This window comes from Opisthocomus hoazin, chromosome 23, assembly GCF_030867145.1.
Source record: "Opisthocomus hoazin isolate bOpiHoa1 chromosome 23, bOpiHoa1.hap1, whole genome shotgun sequence".
Taxonomy (NCBI): Eukaryota; Metazoa; Chordata; class Aves; order Opisthocomiformes; family Opisthocomidae; genus Opisthocomus; species Opisthocomus hoazin.
In genome coordinates, this window is record NC_134436.1 from 5489490 (window position 1) to 5515710 (window position 26221).

Sequence of the window (26221 nt, forward strand, 5' to 3'; positions counted from 1 at the left end):
CACCAAATCTGCCACACCAGCTGCACCCAGCCAGGACTCTCCCCTCATCCAGGTGGGATTTTAATGCCCATATATTTCTGTACTAAAGAAAGCTTAGCTTGCTTACTTGGCTGTTTGTAAGAAGCTGCTCGTAATTTAATTTTACATATGCCAGATGCCAAAGTTACCTCCAGCATTCACCCTACTCATGTCTCCTTCCCTGCGCCTAATTGCATTTTGCTCCGAGTGGAAAAAAATGTTCATAAGCAAGACATTTAAGTCGCTTCCAGTTACATCCAATCCCCGGTTTGCATCCACATGTCTGCATGTGCTAACCCTCTACGCCCTTCAATACAGCAAAAAGCACTCTGCAGACTCTGATGAACTGAAATGCCTGGAAGCAAAACATACAGAAGGTTGTTTTCTACTTTCTCCAGCTATAATGGCAGTGACCAGCAAGCGTACGGAGGCTGATGCACCAAAAGAAGAAGGAAAAGTTTGCTTTGATTTCCAACACTTTGTTCCAATGTATAAAAGGTGCTTTGAGCACTTTCCTTCAAGTTACACACAGAGTGACTGCAGCCACCTCTGCAGAGATATTTACTCTTGTTGTTACAGTACTGTAACGACCCACAGATACACACTTTTACTGGAATAACACAACCTTTTCCAGTTGACACATACAAGTGTCAAAGTATTTACTATTTGCATATTGTGTACATGCAATTACCTTATCAACTTCCCAGTCTATGGAAAAGGCATTTGCATTTGTTGCTGAGGACTGATATTATAGTATCAGTCCATGTAGAAGCTGCAAGACGCTTGGTGCCATTTGTTTTGGTGTCCATTTGTGTGGCTTCATTTTGCATTTCACTGACTTCAGGTGCTGAAGCTTTGGGGGTTTCAGGGACTCTGTGGCTGTTCTGGAAGCTGTTCTGCTACTGCACTCCACAGATCATGCTGTGCCTGCAGTGAAAACATAGGGTCCTTACAGACTAACATATGTCTTTCTACAGAATTGAATCCCTTTCTCCTATCTTTGCTTCTTCTTATGCATTAGTAACTGCTCGAGTTTCTAATCTTGTTTCATTGTTGGCCACTCCTGTCCTGTGCTGGCTGTTCTTCACAGCAAGCCTGCATGACACAAAACTGCAACCTAAGTGTTAAGTTTTTTTAATATAAGTATTTAGACTAAATGCCAATAAAATGCTTCAGGCAGCTGTAATTAAACAGTGTGGAGACAGATCTGCTAGTTAGTACATCCAAAAAATCTGACAGTCTTTCAGAGAGAAGAAAAAAGGGGACAATTGTTCGATGTTATGTCTTTACTGCAAGAAAAACGAAGCTATCTCCTTGTCCAGCAGACAGCAAGGAACTGGCAGTAATTGGGGACTAAAGGAGGGGAGAAAGACTGCTGGTCACGTTTGGGTTTGGCTGATTTGAGGGGGCAGATTGGAGGGGATTTTTTGTTTCTCTAAGATGCTGCAACATCAAAAACAAAAGTTTTTGCGCTATTTGGAACCTCTACGTGGGATTCCTTATGCTTTAGTATTTTGTCTGTCTATGTCAGTAGGTGTGATCAGCATATGCAACCATCTGCCTCATCAGAAATCTATAAGCAGCAAATTGCTCTCTGAGCATTTCAAAATTGGAATGTAAGGATGTGGAACAGCAATTATTAAAACAAGATGTTAATATGAGAAGAGCCAATTTATTTTTATAAAAAATGTAATTTAATCCAAGAATTATCTGGAGTCTGTTTAATGGGCAACACTCACTTGACTGTGCAGGGGACGATGAGCTATGCCAAACACGCTGTCTGTGCTAAGGTAGGTATAGAGGGAGCATGGAAAGCACAGGCGGAGACGCTGCCTGGTGCCCTCCCGACGTTTCCAACGAGGATGAACTATTTGGACAGCACAGGAGAAAAGCAACCAGCACCAGCTCGGAGCAAGAGCCCTGCCTTACAGACGGGAGAACAGGTCCTGAGTGTCCACACCAGGGAGGTACAGGTCTACCCTGCTCCTGCAATCTGCTTCCCAGCAGGTGATCAGTCTCATGGGCAGTGGCCTCCAGCTTTGGCTGGCAGAAGCAAACACCCAACCTGATGGAAATTCTAATCCATAACTATTTCTCTAAACCTCTCAGACTGACTGCAGTTTGGTTAGAAGTCTATAGATGAACTTCACGGAGGCTTTAAAGAATGAGAAAGTCAACATATAGCTGGTAAAACCAGCTGCAAGTGACAGCAGACTGCCACATCAAAAGGCTGGAGCAACACTCTTTCCTTTCAAGAGCTGTTCTGGGCCATTTTCACTGTTGCTTTCTAAACACCTACAGCTTGTATGATCAGAAACACTCCTGTGGTTAAGCTCTCTTCTCAGACATCTTAAATGCAAAACGCTGTTACAAAACAGCTTTCACAGGCTCCCAAAGCAAGTACTTCTTGGAAACAGAACTCAGAAGCCAGAGTTACAAGCAAGGATCCAGGTTTTCAAGTCGAGATAAACAAAATCTTTCGCTAATTTACCATTGGCAAGCGCTGTGTTTAGCAAGAAGGCAAAGAAAACTTCCTCCAGCGCTCTGCTAGGCAAATAGAAGCACAGGCAACTATTCCAAGCATTTCACAGCAGTACTTTTCCATTCTGACATCTCAGTCTTTATTCTTTTTTTTTTTTTTAAACATTTAACTGTAGTGATGGAGGACTTTTGTTCTTTCATCTTAACCCACCATAGACTGGCCTGTTTCCCCCACCACCTCGCAAGGCATAAAGCTGCAGGACTGCAGGTAACTCCTGCGAGATGCTGGACAAAGATGTTTCACTTTGATACACAGACTTTTAGCAACGCATGTCCTCAAAGTAAAAGAATTAAGGCAGGCTTGTAAGCAAAGGCTTCATGAAGAACAACACCCATGATCCCCTAATGCTGCCTTAGCTCTCCCCTGTAAACCCAGACTAACACAAGTCACCCAGCCGGCTCCTACGGAGCATGCACAGCTTTTCCTAACTGCACCATCAAAAGGGAGCTCTAAACATCGCATTAAGTCTTCAACTTCACATGTGAATTCACGTGTGAATGGGCTGGGGACTCACAAACAGTAAGGATGATGTTACTCTTGAGGAAGAGCTGATTTCCAGTAACATAGCCCCGCTAAACAATTTAACTGCTTGCTTTCGCAGAGACTTTTCAGATGAAAAAATTTCCATATCTTCTTTTTCCTCAAAGAATTAAATTTCAAACCTGAGAATGTCTGAACCCATATGCGACACTGGGAATGACTGACGACTTGTCCATATCAACAAAGCTTCCAGGTTTTCCCTAACCAGTTTTCAGTGTTGCAGGTTCTTTACTCCTGCTGCTGGCTCAAAAAGGCTACTTATGGCAAGGGACAGAATAACTGCTCTATTTGAGATACAGCTTTTATAATTAACTCTACAGATTGATTTCTGCAGAAATCATTCTTTAACCAGGATTCCCCTACTCCCAGAATGGCCTCTACTCAGCTAAACTATTTAAGAGGTTACCTGGGACTCTAGTGCATTAAATTTCAGACTCATCCTTTCAACCACAGCAATACCTGGAATTAAATTTCATACATCGTATTTCTGTGTGATATTGACATATTCACTTGAGTTTCAGAGACTACTGTAATTACTGATTGACTCAACTCATTCTGAATCCAGCATCTTCCTGGAAAGATACCATCTAAGAAAAAAAAACCAAAGGCAGATAATATTGGATTAAATCCGTATTTTATGCCTAATTCGCATGTTTGTGCAGCACAGCCACCTAAAAGGATTCAAGCAGCAGTTGCAAATCTCACCAAGAGTCAGCTGCAAAATAAACACATAACCACCTAAAAATAAGAAACAAAACCCCACTATTGCTGTTCTTTATATCTAGAAGCATTTAGAGATCATACAGAATAATCAAAGTTTGGGGACCGTTCAGTAACACAGTTGAGGAGGATGACAGTGTGCTGCGTCTCTTGGACTGGCATAAGACAAACTTCTGTATTGTTAGGAGAGAACACAGATGCCATTTGTAAAACAGTTTAGACAAGTGCCCCTAATTATCTCTCATGATTCACAACATGTTTAAATACTCTTAGAGCATTAAAGAATCAACCAGAAAACGTGCAATGTAATATAAAAGCACTCTTTCAAGTGCTATGAACATCCATAGTGTCATTTACTAATCTCTTGGTGATGACCCTGAAATTAAGGCAATGCTGTGCAGTGGAGCATCTGAACTGCAGGCTTGGAAGTTCAGCTATGTGACCTTTGTAAAGCCAAAATCCATCAGTTATAGCCCTTGTCCATTTATAGATAATCAAAGCTTCCAGTGTGTGTTAAATATATTCTGCATAATCCCTGAAGTCAAAGGTTAACAACTGCACTTCAGTAGATGTGACTACAGATTGGTGACTATTGACTATAGTTTAATTATTTCATGTTTACTGTCATGGTGTTCATTTTATAAAGGAGTAGATTTATTTAAACAGGCAGTTGCTGGAAAAGCAAAGATAGAAGAGTTTGAAACACACACAATTTCAGCAATGGGGAGGGGGAAACGCCCTCACAGACCTGGACAATGACCAGGAACATTTAGATTGGAAGAAAACCTAACTTCCTTAAGATGATTCTTTTCAGAAGCATCAGCATTTGTTTAGAACAACATGCATTAGACACCCATATTCTTGGAGAGAACTAAAAATTACATCCAGTCTAGTTGGTTACTTTAGGAAAGAGCAAGCCCTTATACCAGATAAGAAATATTTTTAAAAGCTTTTTCTTCCACATGCTTTGTTCCAACTGTAAAAATTGACCTTTGGTTTTCACAAGCCATACACACCACTAGCCCCAGATGTGGGAGGCAAAGAACTGCAAAGCCAACACAGCTGATGCATGGGCCCCCAGGGTCTGATCCAGGAGTGGGAACCACAGAAGTACGGCCCAGGACAACAAAAGGCCTCCTAGACAGTATTTAATGTTTTATGTTCAGGTGCCTATCTTCACCTGTTTAATAGCACTGTTACTTAAAAGTAACAGAAAAGGTAAAATAGTCCTGCTCTTCACCTATTCCCTCAAAATCCCCCTCCTGCTGAGGTAGGTACAGGTGAACATCTCTCTCTTCCTTTCAACTGATTTCAAAAGGACCAACACATATAGGGAAACCTAAACAAATTCCAAATAATCCCGAGACGATACACCTTATTCTCATAAAATACCATCTAACTATTTTTTTTTGAGCATGTATTTTCCATTAGCTCCTCTTTACCAACAAGAGCTTAATTGTATGTGTTAGATCTGAAATTCCTGTTGCTTTAAAACACGTAAATTAAAAGAATTCAGAGAGCACTGTAGTCTTCAGGGGTTCATCCAAGTGTCTAGTTGTTGACATTTAAAACATCAGGGCTGTCTAAATGGAAGAGGATAGTCTAGTGCTTACATGAAATTAATTTCCTTGTTTCCATTTAAAAGTTATTAATTAAAAGGGAGTCTCAGCCAGGTTCAAACTCTTCACGCACAGCCAGCTTCCTCTGATCCTACTCTATTGAGATTTTTTTGACATGTTTATATTCTACTCAGGCAAGAAATAATGTATCTATAATTCACCTTACAGCAAGCACAGGAGCAGTGGTAGTGTCTTCACAAGACATGAATGTGCTCAGAAAACCACTGAAGCTTCACCGGTTTACTGTCTCGCAGGTTCCTAGAATACCCGGGCCAAACAAAATCAGAGCTATTACGTAAAAAAAGACCCGTTCACATCTCTAATTACTTTGTCAGGTATTTTAAAGTTTCTAAGTCTTGATCCCTACATTGCATTTCATTCGCTACACATATTAAGGAAGCCAAATTCTGCAGCAAGTCTGCAGACAGACAGTAAGAGGCCAGAAGGTGTACTAAGGCAGGACCAGTTGCCGAACTTCTCAGGATACATCTTATGTTCCTCCACTCTTCATTACCTGGGGACACAGGGCTTCAAGCTGGCTGGCTGACATGCGAACCAATTTCACACCTTCTTCGTTGTTCGAGATGGAACAAGCCAAGTTGGCAACCTGTGACAGAGGTGGGAGAAAACAAAACACAACTGTTAGAATTGGGTTTTATTGCCCTCTGTAGGAAACTTTTACCCACCTCCAGCAGTGACCAGTAATCCATCATGAAATACAAAGTGTCCACAACCATTCAGATCTAACCCATTTTGAAACCACTAATGACATCTGTTCCTTCTCTAGTCATAAAATTGCAACACATCAGATCAGAAAACCACAGTCATTTGAACAGGACAGACAGATCACTGTTACCACCGATTCGGTTAAGTTCTCTCTAGTAAAATGTACAAGAGCATTACTGGCAGCACTTGAAGTTGCAGTTAAAAAGCCCATTCCCACTCGAGCGAGACAGCAGCAACCACACTTTAATTGGTTTAAAAAAACAATCCAGCTCCCACGCATCTGAGGATTAAATATCCTGATGTCAGTAAGAATAGGGATGCTTCCCTTTTCTTGAAACATTTCTATATCCTACTGCGTGTCAACGCAAAAAAGCTTGGAAGCTCATCGAGCAATTCACCTACGCGAGCGGTGCAGTGGTGTTGCAAAGCTCAAGCTGTTTAGCTGGTGTTGCACAGAGCGCACCTCTGCGACAGGATACAGGTGCTCGAATGCATTGGCTTCAACTACTTGGTGTGCTTCTTATCTAGTCAAAGCCTGTGGCACCAGGCAGGTGTTCCTCCAGCCCTCCATTTAAGCCATGATTCATCGAAGAGAATAATTTGCTGGTACAGGTGGTCTTGGAGATCAATCCACAATTGTCCCCAATTTGAACAGCACCTCATGTTGCTAAAAAACTTAACTCCAAAACCTTGACCTGCTGCACAGCAGCATGGTTATCTAGGTCATTTTGAAAGGGAGGACCTTTCGTAAACACCGGCCTAAAGAGCATGCAGGAAGGGGACAGCACAGAATTTTTTGGAAATTGAAGATATTCCTCCTATCAGAGCTACTCTCAGGGGAAGGAAGTCTGAAGTAAGTCACACTTCTTAGCTGACAGGTGAATGACAAGCATGTTATTCTGAGCCATTTGAACACAGAAAGCTGTAAAAATAGCACAAAGTGAACCAAGATGAACACCGAGTACTGTCCTTTTAGAGACGGAGCAACCTGCAAAACTCCTCAGTAAATGTGCTGTGAAAGCATCCTCATAAGACAGCAGATGCTCAGTAACACCAGTGAACCAGATTTCTCCACAAACTTTTCCCTGTAAGCTGGGGAAGTTCCATTCTCCCTTTAATTAAGCTATCCTGTGCATTCGTACACAAGTCATTCCGAAGCAGTATCTGCAGCTGTATCGTGTGCTTTCCCCCCTCCCCAAGCCATTCCCTTACGACAGATGTTCCCACACAGAATACATTACTGTCCCACAAACCGTCAACCCCATGCCAACATATTTGAACAGTTTTCCACCAATCTCATTATTAATTTTGGGATCAAAAAGCAAGTTTCCACTGTAAAGCGCACAGCCTCCTCCTCTCTCCAGTTCCAAATCAAATTACAAAAGATATGAAGCCACAAGCTGTCAAGAAGAGAGGTACATTTCCAAAACTGAACCACTAAGTAAACAGATGCAACAGCATATATTTGGATGAAAACAAACTCAAGTTGAGAGAAAGACTGTGCAGCATCAACACGACTCAGAAAACTCTGCCAGCTTTCAGCAATGTTAGTGTCCTACTCCGCAACTTTCTTTTCCACCACTCTTCGTAGACAAGACCTACGTGTCAGGAGGTGGAGCTGCAGTCTTCAGCCCATCGCAAGGTCGTGCAGCTTATGCCCAGCTTCGCCAAGGCTCGTTTCTCCCTCCCTTCTGTTACCACATTTGCCACAGTCTCCGGCTCAGTCCCCCTCCGCACAGCATTACCACCAAACAGCTGCACTCTCTGCAATGACCCATCAGAAAGGGATTTCATCTTGAACATAGGGGTTTTTTCCTGCAGATTTGCTGTATCTTAAATCCCTAACCGAGCTGTAGTATATTATGCTTTTGTTTAGAGGCTCAAAAAAAACAAAAGAAAATAAGATGCCATGATTTAAAAGTAAAATAAAGATTTTGCTGTTGTTTTAAGCACAGGTCATATTTTTGAGAAACACCAGTTTGCCAATATTTTTTATGGTCCATATTTCCACGTCACTTCTGCCTCCGCAGCAGCAGTTACCATCTCTAGGAGCGAAAAGAACACAAAGCTCTATTGAGAAGGGGCTGAATAAAAGCGACATTGAAGCACTACAAAATCAACCTCTCCGATATCTGGAGATGTTGTGCTCTCTCTCAAGCCAAGTGTGATGAATCAAGCGCACAGAAACCCTGCTCTGTCTGAATACAGAGAGGCAAAGAAGTTTATAATTGAGTGTCCCCGCCATAGTATGATGAAATTTTGCTTTTTTGCACAGTCATTTTTGAACAGTCATTTTTCTTCTGAATACCTCACTGATGGCAATTCTTCTTTAGAAACTGCCCGCCTGGGACTGCCAACCTTTATGAAAGAAGCGTGTGTGCTTCCCTGACTGAGGGTCTTTAGCAGTTTAAGACAATCCAACTGTTGGCTGCCACGTCCCATCGTACTGCTGCGTCTCCAAATCTCAACACTTCACTTCATCATGCTCATCCAAAAGAAAGCTATTCGCTTTGGCAGATTAGTTTCTCTGCCAGATTAGCACACACACTTCCCAGCAAACTATCTGCTGAACATGAGAGCGAAGCAGGGATGTGGCAGCAGCAGAGGTGACTTCAGAGTCCTGCAGACACCGCTGTAAATTCACAGCAACGCAACATTTACTGCACCCATGGGAAGACTGTCAAACTATTGGAAAACACTCACAAGCCTCTTAAAATCTGAAATTTCAGAAGAGCTATGTCAACTAATTAATTACGTTGTAAATGACATTAGAATGAGGCCTTTTAAATTGTCATTAATTATCAGGTGCTCTATAGCATGAATTCTAAAATTATATGTACTAGCTGAGGTGGATGGTTGTGTGATTAAGAAATTTAATTTTAAAAGTACCAGAAAGAACCCATCATCAATAAAGCCTGTTTAATATTTGACAAATAACTTCAAACTCCCTGTCTGCAGAGAGGATAGGGTATTGCTGGCCAGTTATTTGACAGGTACACATAATACACAGGATTTTGCAGCTGAGATGAAGATCAGCTACGGCCAAATTTCTTTTAAAGCACGCGGAACACTTGGAAATCATACCTTGCTAAAACTGCCAAATAAAACAGCATCTCAAGCAAACAAAAATTCCCCTTAAATCAAATGTAAATGGAATAGTTTCTCCTTGTCTCCAGCAACATAGCTGACTGGCAAAGTAAGTGGTCAGACTTGATTTAGAAAGAACACTTGTGCTTGAGAGCAAAATAGCAGTTGAATTCCTGCTGCATTTGTTCATTCTTACCATTCAATATCATCAAGCCCCTTTACATAAGCACTACTGGCACAGTCATCAAAGGAGACAAAAAAAAATCGCAAATAATGTAATCAGCCATAACAAGCAATCTCTTGAAAAAAGTTAAAAATACATCGGCGATGAAGACAGACTCGAGAAACTAGACTGACGCGGTGCAGACACCTCTTGCAGCACTCGCAGGCCAATTCAAAAGCATCTTTCTGCTGCAACATCAAGGCCCTCCGTTCACAGCATGCAACCACGTCCCCGAGACAGCTTCATGTATCCCAAAAGGGCAGGACGGACCCAAAGCAGCTGCCGATGTTTAGATGGACGAGTTTAAATTCACCCCCAGCGACAAATGCACTGAGCGCTAGCGAGAAGTGCACGGACACAACCACTGCTACAAACTGAACCAAGGAACCAGTGCCAAGTGAAACTCAAAGCTGGACAAGCTGGTCTGGAAAGTAAGTTTCATACACTGGTCAGTTTTTGAAACTCAAATCTGATTTGTATTAACGATGGCACCAGCATACTGCAAGATGAGATAACACCTGCGGAGGAGGCATTACTTAACCAGTTCCTTCTAGAGGCAGGCACTATCTCAGTGCAAAGGGTCAACTGGGAATACACTATTAGCAGGAAGGTATAATTCTAATATTAAAAAAAAATATATTGTACCATCTATCACAGAGTGATCCTATCTCAAATTCTAGGTATTTTGATTCTTCAGAATTTATTAATTTTAAATCAGGAAAAATCCTGACATTTCTAAAGCAGTTTTTTCATCCATTAGTGACAAATTGTCAGCTATGTTTGCGTGGTCAGCTGCTGCAGAAAACTGCATGCTCTGACAATAGGCAGTTTTTGCCTTTTTCACCTGAAATACATTTTTTTTTTTTAAACTTAAAATTTCTTCAGATAATGACTAAGGAGCCACGTCTTCCACCAATTCAAAGACTACAGCAGCCTCAACTACATGAGCGTGGGGTCGTCGCTAAGCTTCTTAAATTACACTGTTGAAAATAATCGAGAAATGCTGCTATAGCTTTGTACTTGTTAAACTTTCTCTTTGCACTGACATCCTCACTTTGGTAGAGAGGTTACTTCACATGGAACTGTTTATTAAAGGACTGACAAATTGCGTTTTCAATTAGGCAAATGCAAGAGAAAAAAGGAACTATAATCTCTAACACATTAAATCCTCTTTTTCAAGGATTTCAAAAGCTGACACTGAAAGTTTGTATTAAAGTCTTTGCTTTGTGCACCTGGACTGACTTCAGAGAAGCAGCACCGAGTTTTTCCCCCTCGTTTACAGGTCATGTTGTTAGGACAGCTTCTTCAGAAAGTCAAATACGCAAAGCTCTCCTAAATGGGTGCTGGATGCAATCATCCAGCAACGGTGTGATCCAAAGAAGGCTCGGTAATGTGTTTATGGTTGCATAATTTAAAATTGTCAGAGCTGCCTCTGCCATGCAGCATTGTTATAAATAAGGATTATATATCACTATGCAGGAGACAAACATACACTAATTGAATTCTAAGAGTCTAACTACTACCCTCATTTGAAACCGCAGTTGTAAAAATAGCATTGCAGAAGTAAGAGTTTTCAGATAGTCTTAAGACCAAATAACTTAACTTTTCAGTTTAACATTAACCAGTATCCTCTCATAAGTGATGCTCACAAACCCCTCTGTAAAAATAACAAAACCATACTCGTTTATACACAGATACTTTGGGAATTTCAACAACATGGAAACAAAGCTTTTCAAAGGTGCTCCTGGCATTTTAATTTCTGATTAAATTTCAAAACTTCAGCTTCTTGTTCTGTTTTCTGCTTTTCACTTTACAATTTCTCTCAAAGTGTAAATTCCCACTTTTAAGCAGCTTAAAATCACCCATTTTAAAAAGGGGGGGGTGGGGGGGAAGAATGGACAGGCAGCCATTCAACATTTTTCCTCTCGAGGTCCTGCTAAAAGAAAGCGTATCTGACATTCTCACAAAATTCAAATACAACACATCGAATTTCCTCTTCTTCCATATTAAGAGAACAGTCCAGATTCACTTCATGACGGCCAAAGCCCATGAAATTAATTTATCTGCAGAAACAACTGTTCTGGCAAATCTAGGTGGCAACTAAGGACTCTCAGAAGAGATGTGTCAATTATGTAATTTCCATCCCTCTTAAAAAAAGGCTTTTATTATTCAGTAAGCCCATACATTTATTAATTCACTCATACACCACACTCAATATTCAAGACAAATGTGAGCATTTTAACATCCTGTCCTAATAGGTACCACGTGAGGGGGAAGTCTGCATTATAGCTATAATCCTATAAACTCGCTAGTTTTGCAGAGGCATAGCTAATTACGGAAAACAGCTTCACTTGTTTAATGAGTGGAGCGATGGCAGGAGGACTTCAGGTCAGGTCCATAGGGACTCTAGAGCAAGTTACCAGGAGTTATGCTGTCATCTGCTCTGTGATTTTATAAGACTTACGGAGTTGCAAGTGGCTGCAGTTCCACAGAAGGCACCTTGCAAGAGCTTGTTGTGGGTAACAGAATCCCAACGTATTAACTTAACACAGTAAAAGTCTTTAAATAAAACAAGCCACACACAGAAAAACTCCAGACATAAAGCACTGAGGGGAACAATGGACTAAAATGGAGATGACTGCTATTTCCAGAGCTCTGCAACCTCACGCAGAAGATGAAAGTCATTTTAATTTCAAGTCTGGTTATAAACACATGGAAGGGAAATGGAACAAAACTGGCAAGCAAAATGTTTTCATTTCTGATTCAAAAGTTTTAGACAATGAGAAACAGGGGTTTCAGGGCTTTTAACTTGAACAGGCTGGCAAATGACTGAAAGAGGCAGCGGATCAGAGACAGTATATTGCGTGCCTTCTGCTCCCTATAACATTGAGGCAATTGCTTACTATTTTCATGGGTAACCACCTTTCTTTTGGGATCAAATCTCAGAACTTTGTGTCTGTATGTCTGAAAATCTAGTTAAGGAATATAGCTTTGCACTGGCACCCAACCTAAATGAGCTGTCTCCAACTACCTCTCTAGCTACCCGGTGCCATTCTAGGTACAGCTGTCCTGTGAAAGCTCTGTTGAACACCAGCGAGCTCCTTCTCTACCCAGGGGAAATGTCTTTCTCTGGAGTGCAACCCAACGTGTTGTCAATGTTTCATAAAGAAGGGAAAATTTTTCACTCAGTTGGGCAAACCCAGAGTTTGTGCATCGTGACAAACCGAACTGGGTTCCACTTACTGAAGCAGAAAGTGCAGAAGGGAGGGCACTTCTCTCTTTTGCCAACAGGGAAGTTTTTCAACCAAAGAAAGGGAAGAGGTGTTTGAAGTGAACTAATACATCTGCAGCATAAAACATATCCACAGTAGTAAAGTGCTAGCAGTACAGGAATACCTTTATTTCCAGACTAGTAGATTATCCTTTCTATAGACCTGACAGAGAGCAGAACTGGTAAAGGAATACCAGTGTGCTACATGGGCACCGTGCCCCTCGTAGATGCAGCTGTAGCAGCAGATGTAACTATTGGCACAGGAACTATTCCTTCCTCAGACAAACAAGCTAAAGTGATAAAATGTTGTTATAAGCACAAAACACATTAGTTACACAAGTCGATCTGAGCTACCATGACAGAAATCACACCACTGGTATGTAATGTAGATCTGATCTTAAGCTAAAACTTTTAAAGCAAATCCTCATCTTAGCTGCTTCTTAGCAACACAAATGTTTTTCTTTAAAATAAAAGTGCTTCTGGTAGTCATATTTGGACAGTACCTGAATAATGATCCTTATCCAAAAACCCCTCTATGTTATCGAAGTGGAAATCATACTTCTTTCCTATCTCGTTTTGCTTATCACTCAGAGCGCATTGCATAATGATTTCAGTAAATATTTCCAACTAGGTGCCTGTTACTAGCTGTTTAAATCAGTTTTTGACGATTCACACAACTTTTCATGGCAAGTTTCATGATAATTGTAAGTACGTCAAGATCTTGAAGAAGGTGACAAAATAGTATGAGGAATGAGCTCTACACAGACTACAGGCAACTCTTTGATGACAGTACATGACTAATACTTCAACACTGCTAATGACTAAGATGATGAAAATCCAGACATGCATTGAGGCTTTTAGTTGTATACCAAGAATTAAAAAAATTATGCCACATCTATAAAAGCTGTACCCAAAATCCTGCTTAAGAATGCTGTTGGATTTAAGACTCAAATATCTGGAAAACAAAACAGGCCAGGACTCTCTGAAAGAGTGGTCAAGCATTGGAACAGGCTGCCCAGGGAAGTGGTCAAGTCACCATCCCTGGAGGTGTTCAAAAAACGAATAGACACTGCACTTCAGGACATGGTTTATCAGGCATGGTGGTGATAGTTTGACGGTTGCACTTGATGGTCTTAGAGGTCTTTTCCAACCTTAATAATTGTAGGAGTCTATTGCTTTTTACCTACCTCTGAAGACGTCATGTCAGCAGCACCCATATCCAACTGTGCTTACGCTTCCTGACCTCTTTTACATATTTCCCTGTCCCCAAATGCTTCTATTTGTTATCCAAAGGAAAAAGGAACACAGTAAATGCAGGGTTGTTTGTAGCAGGGTAAAAGGTCATTAATAGTTTTCCAAACCCTAACTTCATCTACCTCCAACTTCTACACCCTTCACATCTCCCTTGGCCCAAGTGTTTGATGACCAAGTCTCACACTCCCAGCAGTTATTCAACGTGATGACTGCCCCTACGGTAAAGGCATGGCAGAAATGCCTCTCCTCCACATAGCAGCAGCTAACCGGGATGAGTTTCAAATAGAAGAATGTCTCCAAACACCTCGATCGCTGTCCAGATATGGGAGAGTTCGAGTGCGTCTTCAATCACTTTGTCTCTCCCATCAGTTCCACTGTCAGATTACCAATTACCTTGCTTTTCCCGTGTGTACCTACAATGAAATCTGGATAGAAAGATTACCCTAAGTCTCCTCTTCCTCTTCAAACATGATTTTTAATCTCTACCAGCATTCTACAGACCTTTTCATACATAATTTGGTTTAGCAGCAGAAGACTGGCCTCAAAAAAAACAAACCAACCACCTTACAAGAACAAAAGTTATCTTATTAAAAGGTCACTTGCCTTTACTTATGTATGATGCATTAAATTTGTATATCTAGTTTTGTTGGAAAATGGAACAACTTTTTTCTGCTGAGGCTTGCCTACTTTACTGATTATGAATGTAAGGAAAGTATGTTCTATGAGTAGAATTCAATTTATTTATGAATTAGTTGACTAATAAAATGAACTTACAAGGAAAGTGCATCGCTTCTTGAAGAGTGTCAGACTTCATAGAGAGCACATTAGGGTTCTACTGGCCATTTACTAAAGACATTTGTTTTAAATTGCTGCCAAGGTTATACATAGACAAATTAAAGAAAACGAGCTTGTTCTTTGAAAGAGACATTTTGCTCTCCATCTTAAAATGGGAAATTAGTCTTGAGTTGGACTAACTCTGTCCCTCTTCTGCAGGCCACAGCACAAGGACATTTCCCTTGTAATACACAATTACCTTAAAAATAAAAGCAAGTAAAAGACAAACTTGAGTTTGCAGACTTCCCCCCCTCCCCGCCCCATAAATTAGCTTACTGAACAGGAAAAATAGGTGTTCAGATACCACGGTAATGACTGATAATGACCACAGCCTGGAAATGCCAAGTTTTGACAGATTAATATACCCAAAGCTCAGAAAAACAGTTCAAGTCAATATGTGATTTGGGTGTCAAGTGCTATGCTTGTCTGCACTTTTCACCCAAGACACATCACCTCTGTCTTTCAGCACTGATCCGCACCTTTGATGGCAAGCATGAAGAAAGAATACTTACAGAATGAGAAAAGTCAGCCCACTCCCACCTCCAAAGATGCTAGTTTTATAAACTTCATATAAACTTTGGAAACCAGGCAGCTCACAGACACAAAGGATAATCTTGTGAGACCAGATTTATTTCTAGATATGCTGGACACTTCTGTTCCATGCTTTGTTTCTAATAAACGTACAAGATGCACAAACACCAAGTGCATGCCTTTATCACAAAGGTAACCAGCTACGCACAGGTACGTCACATCTCGTGAACAGAGGACAGGCAAGCCGCAGTGTTTCAAAACCTTTGCTGTGTCTGAAGTCCAAAAGCTAGCTATTATTCTAAACCCAAGCTACATTTTACCCACTTCAGATTTTGTAAGTCTTTCACATGTAAAAAACCTGCAGCTGTTAGACTCTCTGAAGAATATATAGGCTGCAAGCATGGGCAGATCTGGATAAACTGCAATAAAAACACTGCAAGTGTGCAAGGCTTTGGGAGAGTGGTATTTTTAGACTGAGGCCCGAAGAATTTCTCTAGGACATTGGGCTAGACAGTAAGGGCAGCAGAAGGGGAACATGTCAGCGCGAGAGGCTACAGATAGCTTATAGAGTTGCAAGTGCCCAAATGTGATTCTTTCCAAGCAAATAAGTTTGCAGTCTACATCTGTTCATGGGTTTTCACTGAAGATGAGAAAATCATCTCTCCATATGCAAGATACAACCCAGTGCATTAAAAAAAGGGACAGAGCAGTCTTTTCAGATAAATTAAAGCAACTGGAAAAAACCCTGATGCTTATGAAAGAACACTGAGAGCTTCTGCCTCCCTCATCTTAAAGTTTCTCTGAGGCAGAGACTTAAAAATGAATTTTAAGCTGAGAAAAACATTTGACACAGGTGTACTGGGTTTCAGAATAAGATATTTGCTGTTTTTAAGGAATTACAAACTCTCCCTTTCCAAAAATATTCTTCAGCAAGCAAGCAGCTACTGGAAGATTTTAACCTAGACTCTGTCCTTATTCTTAAGGTCTGAAAATTTTTTCCATTAAAACTGCACTGTATAAGAGAGTAACAAATTGACAACCTAATTTTTTATTTTTCTAAAGCATGCAATAGTGTAGCAAAAGTTTCTTCTTAACATTTATGGCTTTTTCACTTTTCAGCGAATGGCCAGAATTGCCACGGCAGTGACCACAGGGAGCAGTGCAAAGGCCGACTGTGCACAAGGACACTTCAAAGACTGGGATGAACAACCAGTCAGCGTGGTGCTAAGTGGCATCATTAAAAATGAGCACCAAGCAGCAGGACAGCCTAGTGTCTTCTAGGGAGAAACATTATATCTGAGGATTCCAATGCCTAGCTGTCTTTCCTCAAGAGCAAAGTTACAGGTTGGAGACCCAAGGCTACTTCACCCAGCATCATGAAAACCTCTCGAATGCAAGTAAGTACTTTACAATCTGTAAATCAGGAAGACATTCATAGTGCACAAGAGAATTTATCTTTTTCTAACACTGGTTCCTGAAATGCTGTCTCTTCTGTTATTCCAGCGTGCTGCACTTAAACGCTCTTCTAAATTCCTGAATTAAACTCCTTTAACAAAATTCAGGCAGAGTGCTAGCTACTCAGGACAGAGCAATTTTGAAAGCTATCTTTGAAACGTATTCTTGAACTGAGACAAGTCTCATTTTACTATTTTACCATTCCTCAGTTTTCAAAAGGCAGGACAAGCAGGTTAATATTTTACTACCCAAGAAACAAATTAGATGGAAGCCCTTTGGGACACTGCTCTGGTATGGTTTCTCCAGAAGACACAGGCTCAGCAGGCAAATCAGATTTTTGTGGTTATTGCACCTTTTGGTCAAATCTGGCTGCCTGGACTTTAGGAACTACAAAGCAGACAGTGCTCTGCTGCCAAGAAGGGAACATTCCAAAATAAAATTACCCAAATCATGTGTTTGCATCTCTTTATAGCTACTTGGAGGGCCCATAAACACCTCTTCACTACAGGAGCAAGAACTCCCCATGCTAACCCAGGGCACAACCAGCTCTGCCACTCCTCCCATCTAGTCAACAACTGCTACAGTTCAGTGTCAAAAAAAAAAAAAAATATATATATATACACATATATAACAGTCCCCTCTAGTGGCTGGTTCACCAGGAGAGCAGCACTGACTCCTCCAGGTCACAGGAAAAAGGGGCACTAAATCCAAGGTGTCAAACTTCTCCCGAATTCAGATGGGGTTCTTCTGAGTGCCCTAGTGCAGAGCAGGTCTCTTGTGCACGTTTCTTCCCATCGCTTAGCATTAAAGGAAAGGACACGTTCTCCTCTCCATCTAATACACCAGAGCCTGTCAATCACGGCGTGATACACAACACAGCTCCATTCTGCGCTGCAGCTGTTTTGTCACATTTGATGCCTTGAGTCACTCGGCAGCACTGCTGAGGGCAGTTATGACAAACTCCCCGACACACTTCTCCTCCACTGGAAACGGGTGGAAGCAATCGCTTCTTATCTCACCCAGTGGAACGTCTTCTGGTTTGTTCTTACACAATCTTTTATTGTTTCTCTGCATACCTGCAGCCAAGTTTTCTGCCCGAGAGCAGAATCACCTGGGAACTTGCAAACATCCTTCTCCATTCTGGCAGACACACACCGAGACGTTGTAAGTGCAACCCACCCCGACCCGTCTTCTTCCTTCACAGGAAATTTGACATCGCATAAGACTCTGCAGTGGCCCTCCATCCCCTCAAGACAAGGGCTCTGCAGGAGTACTACTCCCTTTCTGTCGAAGCTAAGTGTATATATTAATCCATCTACATTCACAGAAGAGGTTTATAAGCCATCTAGATCATGCTACTCTACAGCTACAGTTACATTTTAGACAACAAAAGCAATAAGCAAGCCTTCAAAAAGTTGTTGCAGCAGCATACCATTTTAGCAGAACCTTTTGATGCCAGTCAGAAATATTATTTAATGCATACTTTCAGGGGAATAGCCTTTCTCGAAAGACAGACTGTTTGGCTGAATAGACATTCCGTAAAACTCATTTGCAGCTTGGCATTTTGCACACAAGGTGAGGTCAGTAAAAACCGCTCTTGGAAGCCAGTGAGGACAGCCACCCGTTGCTTTTCAGAGGGCACACGTATTCTGAAGGAGCAGGGAGTAAAGGGCTCACCTGGCAAGGGCAGGAGGGAAACTGGCAGACGGACCAGTGCAATTACTCCTTTGTAATCAGGCCAACAAAATCTGTATGCGGACACCACACATCCACTGAAGAGGTGGCAGAACTATGGCAGAACAGTCACTGCTATTGTTATGCCAGTCAACTTCTCCTAAACCCCTAAAAATAATTTTCTAGATAACTTAGGCTTGCAACACGAAGAAGTGAGGCTTTAGACAAAACCTGTTTCAGAGTGTTCCCACTACCGCACGTGGCACAGCCGTATCCTGCTGCCAAGACAGAGGGGCACAACAGCACTGTCTTCTGCCTGCTGTTTTGTCAAACAATGATAGTTACTATTTAGAATTATTAAATTTTGATTAAAAGTACTTTGAAACTATAAGATGATGGCATTTACACTGAAACATGGTAGGCCAAAGTTGAAGAACGGATACCTTCAAAAAATTAAGGATTTTCATTGCTTAGACAGCGACTCTGAAGAGCTGGGCTACCTTGATGCACCCCAGACTACGAGGCAGCTGCGCACCACGCTCAGAGCCCCTGAGGCTTTAAAAAAAGTGAGAAAAATATATTGAGCAAGAGTCAGAAACTACTTTTACTGATGTTCGATTAATCTTGCTCTTGAGTAATTTAAGTCTGTCAAGTTGTGCTGAAAGTATTGCTGATGAGCCTAGGAGACAACGGACTCAATTATCAAATGCAGTGATACCAAGCGAGCAGAAACACATTAACCAGCACATGTCCGCTCCCAGCTAGCTGCCGAGGTTAAGCACGCGAGCCAGCTGATGCCTCACAGCGTACTGAAGCACCCAGGAGGAGTTTCTGAAGTTTATTATTAGTGGCATGTTTCTTCAACAATACCTCTAGATGTTTGTTCCTTGGCATTTAGCATCAACAGGCACAAAACTCATGCGAAAACAACGGCAAGAGGACAAGGGTACCGAGATGTGCCATGAACAGAGGGTATGAACTTCTGCTCTCGGAAAACTACTACCTCAGATAGTAGACTCATGACCTTTAATGCATTTTAGTTAAGAAAGGTCTGTCCCATTTAAGATGATTTTCCCATAGATTAGCTTTAGTCTGGAGTAACATCAGTTTGGGAGCTCTTGGGTTTTTAACAGAGAAAGGTGGCAGGGATCAGTTTTCTTGTTATTGCAAGTTCTTTGTTTGTCAGCTGTTTGCTCTTTACACACACGCAAGCAGGTTTTTGTTCTAAATGTCTTCACACAAAAGGCCTGTTATATTCACTGGTAATTTACTGAAAAGAAAAAACCTCCAGGCTTGAAGCAATGGGTCAAATTGTACCGCAGGACAGTCATGCCACAGTCTCCCTTACTATGTATTACCATACCAATTAACAAAGCAAGTAAAGGTAACACCATAATATATCAACATTGTATAATATCTAAAACTACATGGGCTATGTAACAGTAGCTGTTGCTTTTCGATAGGCTTACTTTTTTAATTATCTAAATATTAAACTGTTTAAATTCATTAAAATAAAAATTTAAAAGCAAATTTACTACAGAATTTGATACTTGTTTCAACAGAACTGAAAAATGTTATTTTCCTAGCCTTGTCTTAGTTTTACTAGTGATAATTTAACTTTAATTTGTACCATCTTACCTCAATCAATTTGTTGGCATGTTCACGGAAAACCTGGGCATATTCTTTAACTTCTTTTTCATTCCCATTCTTGGCAGCTTCAATCAACACTAAAAGGGGAACATTTGTTTCCAGAAAAGAGTCTGATACATGGTCCATCACAGCTTTGCGGAGCTAAAATAAAAATAAAAGAATGAGTTACTTTTCAGTAGTGTTCCACTGCTGTTTTCATTTTACTGTATTAATACATAAAGCTTAAGTACTTCTGTCATTGATCCTTTTCTCTTTGTGTGACCAAGGCTTCCCCTGCACGAAGACTTGTCTATACACTTTCTGCTTCAATTTAAATTAAATCTCCTTAAAAAACTGGATTAGTTATATAAGTGCAAGTCACCAGTTTGGCCACAAATATTGATTTAGCAGCTCATATTGGTTTTGTCTGAGTAAATTTGCTGCCTTCCCTCAGCCGATTAAATAACATGCTGATTTAACTTTTGAATTTTTCTACTAGAATAAAAACATTTTTCAACAAACTTGATCCATGTCCACGTTTTACTTGAAAGGGGGAATATACTGCATCAAAAAACAAACGGACAAAAGATTGATGCTACATAAATATAGTCCTCAAAGAAACAGTCTCTCTGAGAAGAATACCATGAGAATTATAAAATATAGCTGATTGGGTTCAAAATATATAAAATGTGAGGGTTGTTGGGGGTTTTTTTTCCTAAATCTCTTGCCACAAGGATGATTAAGCTTTTCATTCACTACATACAAGCAGGCAAGCCCACTGCCCACTGGAAACAAACCAACAGATAACATATTTCCAAGAGGGCAACGTGCAGACATGCACTCATACTAATACACTTGTTGAGACGAATATTTACAGTATATTTATATATTAATTACCTGTCTTCGCAAGTCTCTAGTCTTTTTGGTCATTTTATCAATCGCAGAGTTCAGTGCATCACTTCTTTCTTTGCGTCCAGCCTGAAATACAAGAGACAAAAGTAGTAAACAGGTATTTAGGGTCTCAGGGTAGAACGAGTATTATTCAAGTACATTGTCAGCTTCTTTTTTTAATTTTTAAAATTGATCATGCACAGCAGAATTAAAGTCTTCACCTCCCTGATAAAGCACTCCACTCCTGGTGGGTTTGGCCAGTACAGGAACATCTGCCATCTTAAGATTTTATCTTTAACCCTCTTCAGCCTTCTTTCAGAAGAAAAGGGTGTTTTATAAATCTAGATGTCTTTTTGCTCCTCATCCGCCAGAGACCATACTCAACCTCTGAGTCTGAGATTTCTCTTTTCCACCAGCTCTGTCAGCCACCCCAGGGCTGGCACTGCATCGAGCCCAGAGCAGCCCTGCTTCAACCCTCAACCTTCTACAGCCTCAGCTGTCCAGGCTGCCCAAGGCCAGCGGATTGCACACGAACACCCCACACGCTGCCTTCAACCTGCAGGTACAAGCACCACAAAGCGGTCCAAAAGGCTGCGCATCCGATACAGCGCTGCTCCCTTACACACCTCCATACCCAGCCATCACAGAAGACTGCTCCTTAGCAGCCAGTCAAAAGCCAAAAATCAATTATCTTTAAGCTAAAATCCTCATAAAACATTTGTCGGGCATGAAATCCAACATTCAGGTAAATATCCAGGCCCACCTGCCGAGAGCTGGATTTTGCCAAGGTTCGATACAGCAAGTTTCGCATTAGCCCTGTTGTTAAAGGGAGGGCAAGGGGCCAAGAAGCAGTGGCAGCTTTTCTCTTTTTAAGCAGATGCTGGGTCGAAAAGATCCTAATTTGTATCAAATTGGGAGTGTTAGGTAGAACAATAGTGGTGGTCTGGTTTTGCTGGGAGATTTTTCTCTATAATATAGCTTATATTAGAGGTCTGAAACACATTTTATGCAACCACAATCCAATTTCTGAAGTTCTAAGCCACAATCAATATAATTATCCTGTTGAGAAGAAAAACCGTTTAGCAGCACAAAGTGAGGGTATGCCATTTATCAATTCTCCAGACGACAGGCTGGTTTGAAATACCTGGATGGGCAGCCTTTAATCTAAGGGATGGAGTCTACTCTACAGCAGAAATAAAAACTAAACAAAGTCAGGGGGGAAAAATTAGGATGTTGTAAAGCCATTACAGTTTAATGAATTATTAAAGATTTGCCACCTCCCTGATCAAGTAATTTGATTCTCATCACAAAAGATAACTGAAAAGTGACTGAAATTAAAACCAGGAGTGCGTTCTGACTACGCCACAGCCTTCAGCAGACCTGACGCTGGCCCGTTCTTCACTCCGTGCTCAAAAAAATCAAAGCCGAAGTCTCCAAATAAGGTGAAGATTAATGCTAATTATTTATTGAACCGTTAGTTTGCTGTTGCCATGCTTGGTGGACATGAAGACCAAGACGCAGCTAGGCTACGACGTCCCTGTTCAGCGTGCACTGAACGCGACGGCTTGTCCCAGGCAGCAGCTCCGGGCGTGCTGGTGGCAGTGGGTGCTGCCGCACCCCGAGGCGGGCACGGGCTCCTCGCAGCGGGCGATCCACCCGAGAATCGGAAACCTGCCAACTGGCACTGCGCAAAATACAAGCCTGCTCTGAGACATAAACCTGCAATTGCAGCTGCTGGCGCTTGCTGACGCTTTCACACCAGTTTACCGACTGCAACGTGACCATTTTACCGAACCCACGGCACCCTCCCGTACACGTGGGCGGTTTTTTTCCCAGAATATCTTTGGATCTAAGATATATACTCATCTATTATGTAGAAAGCCAAACATTCAGCTATTCCAAGAAGTGCCATTTCACTTCTCCCTGGGTGCCCCTGCATTACCATTTTAATACGAAGCAGAAGCACACTTCTGAGGCAAGTCCACCCATCGCTTCCACTTGGTTGTCCCTGGCTTCACAGCCCAGAACAGCCTCGGTGCACAACGACCAGATGCCTTTTGGATGAGAGGAAAAGCAAGAGATGGTTTCTACTAATGGACATCCATTTCATGAGACCAGACCACAGCCAGTCCTACGTAAAATACCCTGAAAGCACGCAATGATACATTAGAGCCTAAGCAGCACCAGTTTCACACTGTTGATCCGCTCCTATTAAGCCACACCACGTACTCACACAGAAGGAGCTGTATAATCTAAACCCATTAGATTTCAGTAAGGCAGCTCCAGTTTATTTCCACCTTGTTGGCATTCAGAAATTTGAATACAGAAGCTCGTCAAAAGTATTAACAGAATTTCCTTCTGAAGGTCGCAATATAAAATGCCCTGCTAATTTAGCCGCAGTAATTTAACAGTTTAGCACACATCGCTACTAACCTGGCTCCTTCCCCAGGGCTGGTGCAGCGGGGCAGAACAGGACGAACGCGATGGACGCCCACACCTCTGTGGCCACAGAGACCCTGCTGTCCTTAACATCTTAAATCACTGCAGTCAAATCTAACCAAAGTCCTGCCCCAAAGACAACGACGTTGTTTTGCCCATCTGAAGTTTCTTAGCTTTTTTGCACAAAATGAAACACAAAACACTACCTGTGGGACCAATTCTGCCCCGTTAGGTCCCAGTGGAGGCAGCTAGTTGGGACAGTGGTTGTGGGAGCACATGAAGAGCAGTACAGCCTGTGGCTGCACGAACGTCCCAGGGCACGTCAAAACACTGAAGATCATCCTTGACCACAACAGTCACTTTGTCCAGGCTCCCACATGCCCAAGCCCCACAGATTTTACCCATCGGGTCCACCCTACAGGCTCAACAAGTCCTGTTTGAGCTAGTCTCTCTCTTATCTCTCTCTCAAGTAATGAATTGTGTTTTACAGGCTCCAAGTGACAGTTTACCCCCCCAGGTAATTTGTTCTAGTAACCAATTACCCTTACTATTAAACGGTCCTTGTTTCTAGTCTAAACTTTTACTGAGAAGCGAACTAACGACTCGACAGCACAACACATCACAGCTATCAGCTTCTCTTATGCATGGAATTAGAAGGACTCACAAAAGCGAAGCCTGAATATTCAGATTACTAATAGGATTTTTAGACATTCAGCACAAAACTCTTCTGAGGAAATCACAAGCTCTGCAGCCAGTAAGGAGGTAATAGATTCAGTAGATTTAACAGGGTCGTGTTGACCATGTCAGTCATTTCGCAGTACAATACCACAGCTCTGTCCAGTATCACGGATAATAAATTTAGCCATGGTGCAAATTTACTTTAAATTAAATCAGATCTTTATCAAAGAGGCTAGAACTGGTGTTCAAAACTGCTTGTTTCCCCTGCCCCCATGTAATCTCTGCTCTTCCGCCACCATCGCTGCCCTGCTTGGAAAGCAATACAAGCAGTCACTGTCGCATCCTCGCTGTTCAGCTCACACAGCTATCCCCACCAGCATTTGTTTTTAACCACTTAAACCAAAGAAAGGGGATTTGTATACAGGGAGGCAAGTATCATCTCGGTCACAACGCATTCTCTTTGTAGGCCTACCATCTGAATTAAAACAACAAAAAAAAGCTGAAACAAGTTTTTCCTACAGCTACTGATGTTAAAATCTAACCCCAACTGATTTCTGAAGGTAACAGAGCATGGTGGTGGCAGTGCATGAATGCTGTCTTCAAGCCATCAGGACCAGCAGTGCACGCATTACGATGAGTTACTCAAAGTCATGTTTTTAACAATGAAAGGTTTTGATATTTAGCTATAATCTCAATGGTTCACCAGCAGTTTAGGTTAAGCCAAGCTCACAGAGCTACTGAGAGAAATGGTGCCTCCTGCCCGGCACCAGCCCTCACAGCGCACCCACCCCAGCAGAGCCCAGCATCCCTCCTCCCCACATCAGCACCCAGATGTGAGCCAGATGTGCCACCTACCATCACACAACTGAGAGCCACCACTGCCCTGCCTGCTGCCCAGCATGCAGATACCTAAAAAACAATGGTTCACAGAGAGGGTTCTACCTCAGGTAACCTGTGAACTGTCTTCTGAGCTGTTTGTACAACAGGCAGCATCGTGGTTAATGATGCTAATTTAATAATTGAAAAATGAGTGTTTGGCATACCTTCCTCTGGGCAGGCAGTGGCTAAGGAAGTCCTACATCCGCGCGCCACTGCTGAGCCGTGCTTCATGGGGAGGCAGGAGATTTAGCGCTCAGAGTCAGTTTGTCACGTGCTTCGTTTTTGCCTCGACACCAAGCCTAATTGCATGTCTACAAAGGATAACCGTCCATACCCCTCTATTACCATGGTACAAGGGCTGCAGATAAACTCCAGATATAACAGTGCTAATTCAGGACCAGGAAGGGTGAGCAGCGAAGTATGACACGCATGAATTTCAGCAGCGTGCTCCTATCTCCGGTCTGCTGGTTGCAGAAGCAGGACTATAAACTGGTTTGTCGCAGGAAGGAGTCTCCTCTGGTGAGCACATAACTCACCAAAGTATGAGGGCTGCATGGCATCATTTAGGGTTCAGCAAGAACCTCAATCAGAATAAAGACACCCGCACAGCTTGCCATGCCATGCTGCTCTCACCCTGACGTCCCTCCCCACTGCTGGGCTGCAGCCACGGTGGCCCCATGTTCCCGTCCACACCAATGGAGAGGAGAAGCCCGGTTCCAGCGCTTGCGCAGGTGCAAAGAATAATCCAAATGTGCAACCAGGGCCTGGTGCAGAGAGCTGCCAGACAGGGAGGTGACAGTCACCATGCTATGCCGCAGCACACATGTCCTCTGCTCCCAGGGAGACAGTGACACCCAACCCATGGTGCCCTATCCCATCCCTCCCACCGCCTTTGCCCAGAGGACCTCCGCTGCTAGCCTGAAGAGCTGGATGCAGCTGTTGATGATGCATTGCCTTGGACAGGCCTTCTTCTCGTGTGTCCACTTCTCGGGGCTCACCGCTAACCCAGCTCCACAGCAGCACACGCGTGTGACTGTACGTGCACAGTAATGCTACAGCCACGCGTCTGTGCTCATCGTCTCCACCTCGCAGCCTTACTGACACAGCACGAAGGCTACCTTTCAGCAAAAAGCAGCAAATACTCCCATGATCACCGACGTGCAAAGGTCCAACAAAAATTAACGCAATCATTTCTGCAGGCAGAAGGGCGA

At 42.2% G+C, this 26221-nt stretch overlaps 1 protein-coding gene across 1 annotated transcript in view; it reads right to left on the reverse strand.

Annotated features, from left to right (window-relative positions):
- The window catches only part of CTNNA1 (catenin alpha 1), a 119942-nt gene that overhangs the window by 28406 nt on the left and 65315 nt on the right, over positions 1-26221 (reverse strand). Inside the window, exons 8-10 of the mRNA XM_075442013.1 lie at positions 21021-21101; positions 20133-20285; positions 5954-6046 (exon numbers count right to left, since the gene is read on the reverse strand). Coding sequence (XP_075298128.1) covers positions 5954-6046; positions 20133-20285; positions 21021-21101 — 327 coding nt within the window. The remainder of the gene's footprint in view (positions 1-5953; positions 6047-20132; positions 20286-21020; positions 21102-26221) is intronic.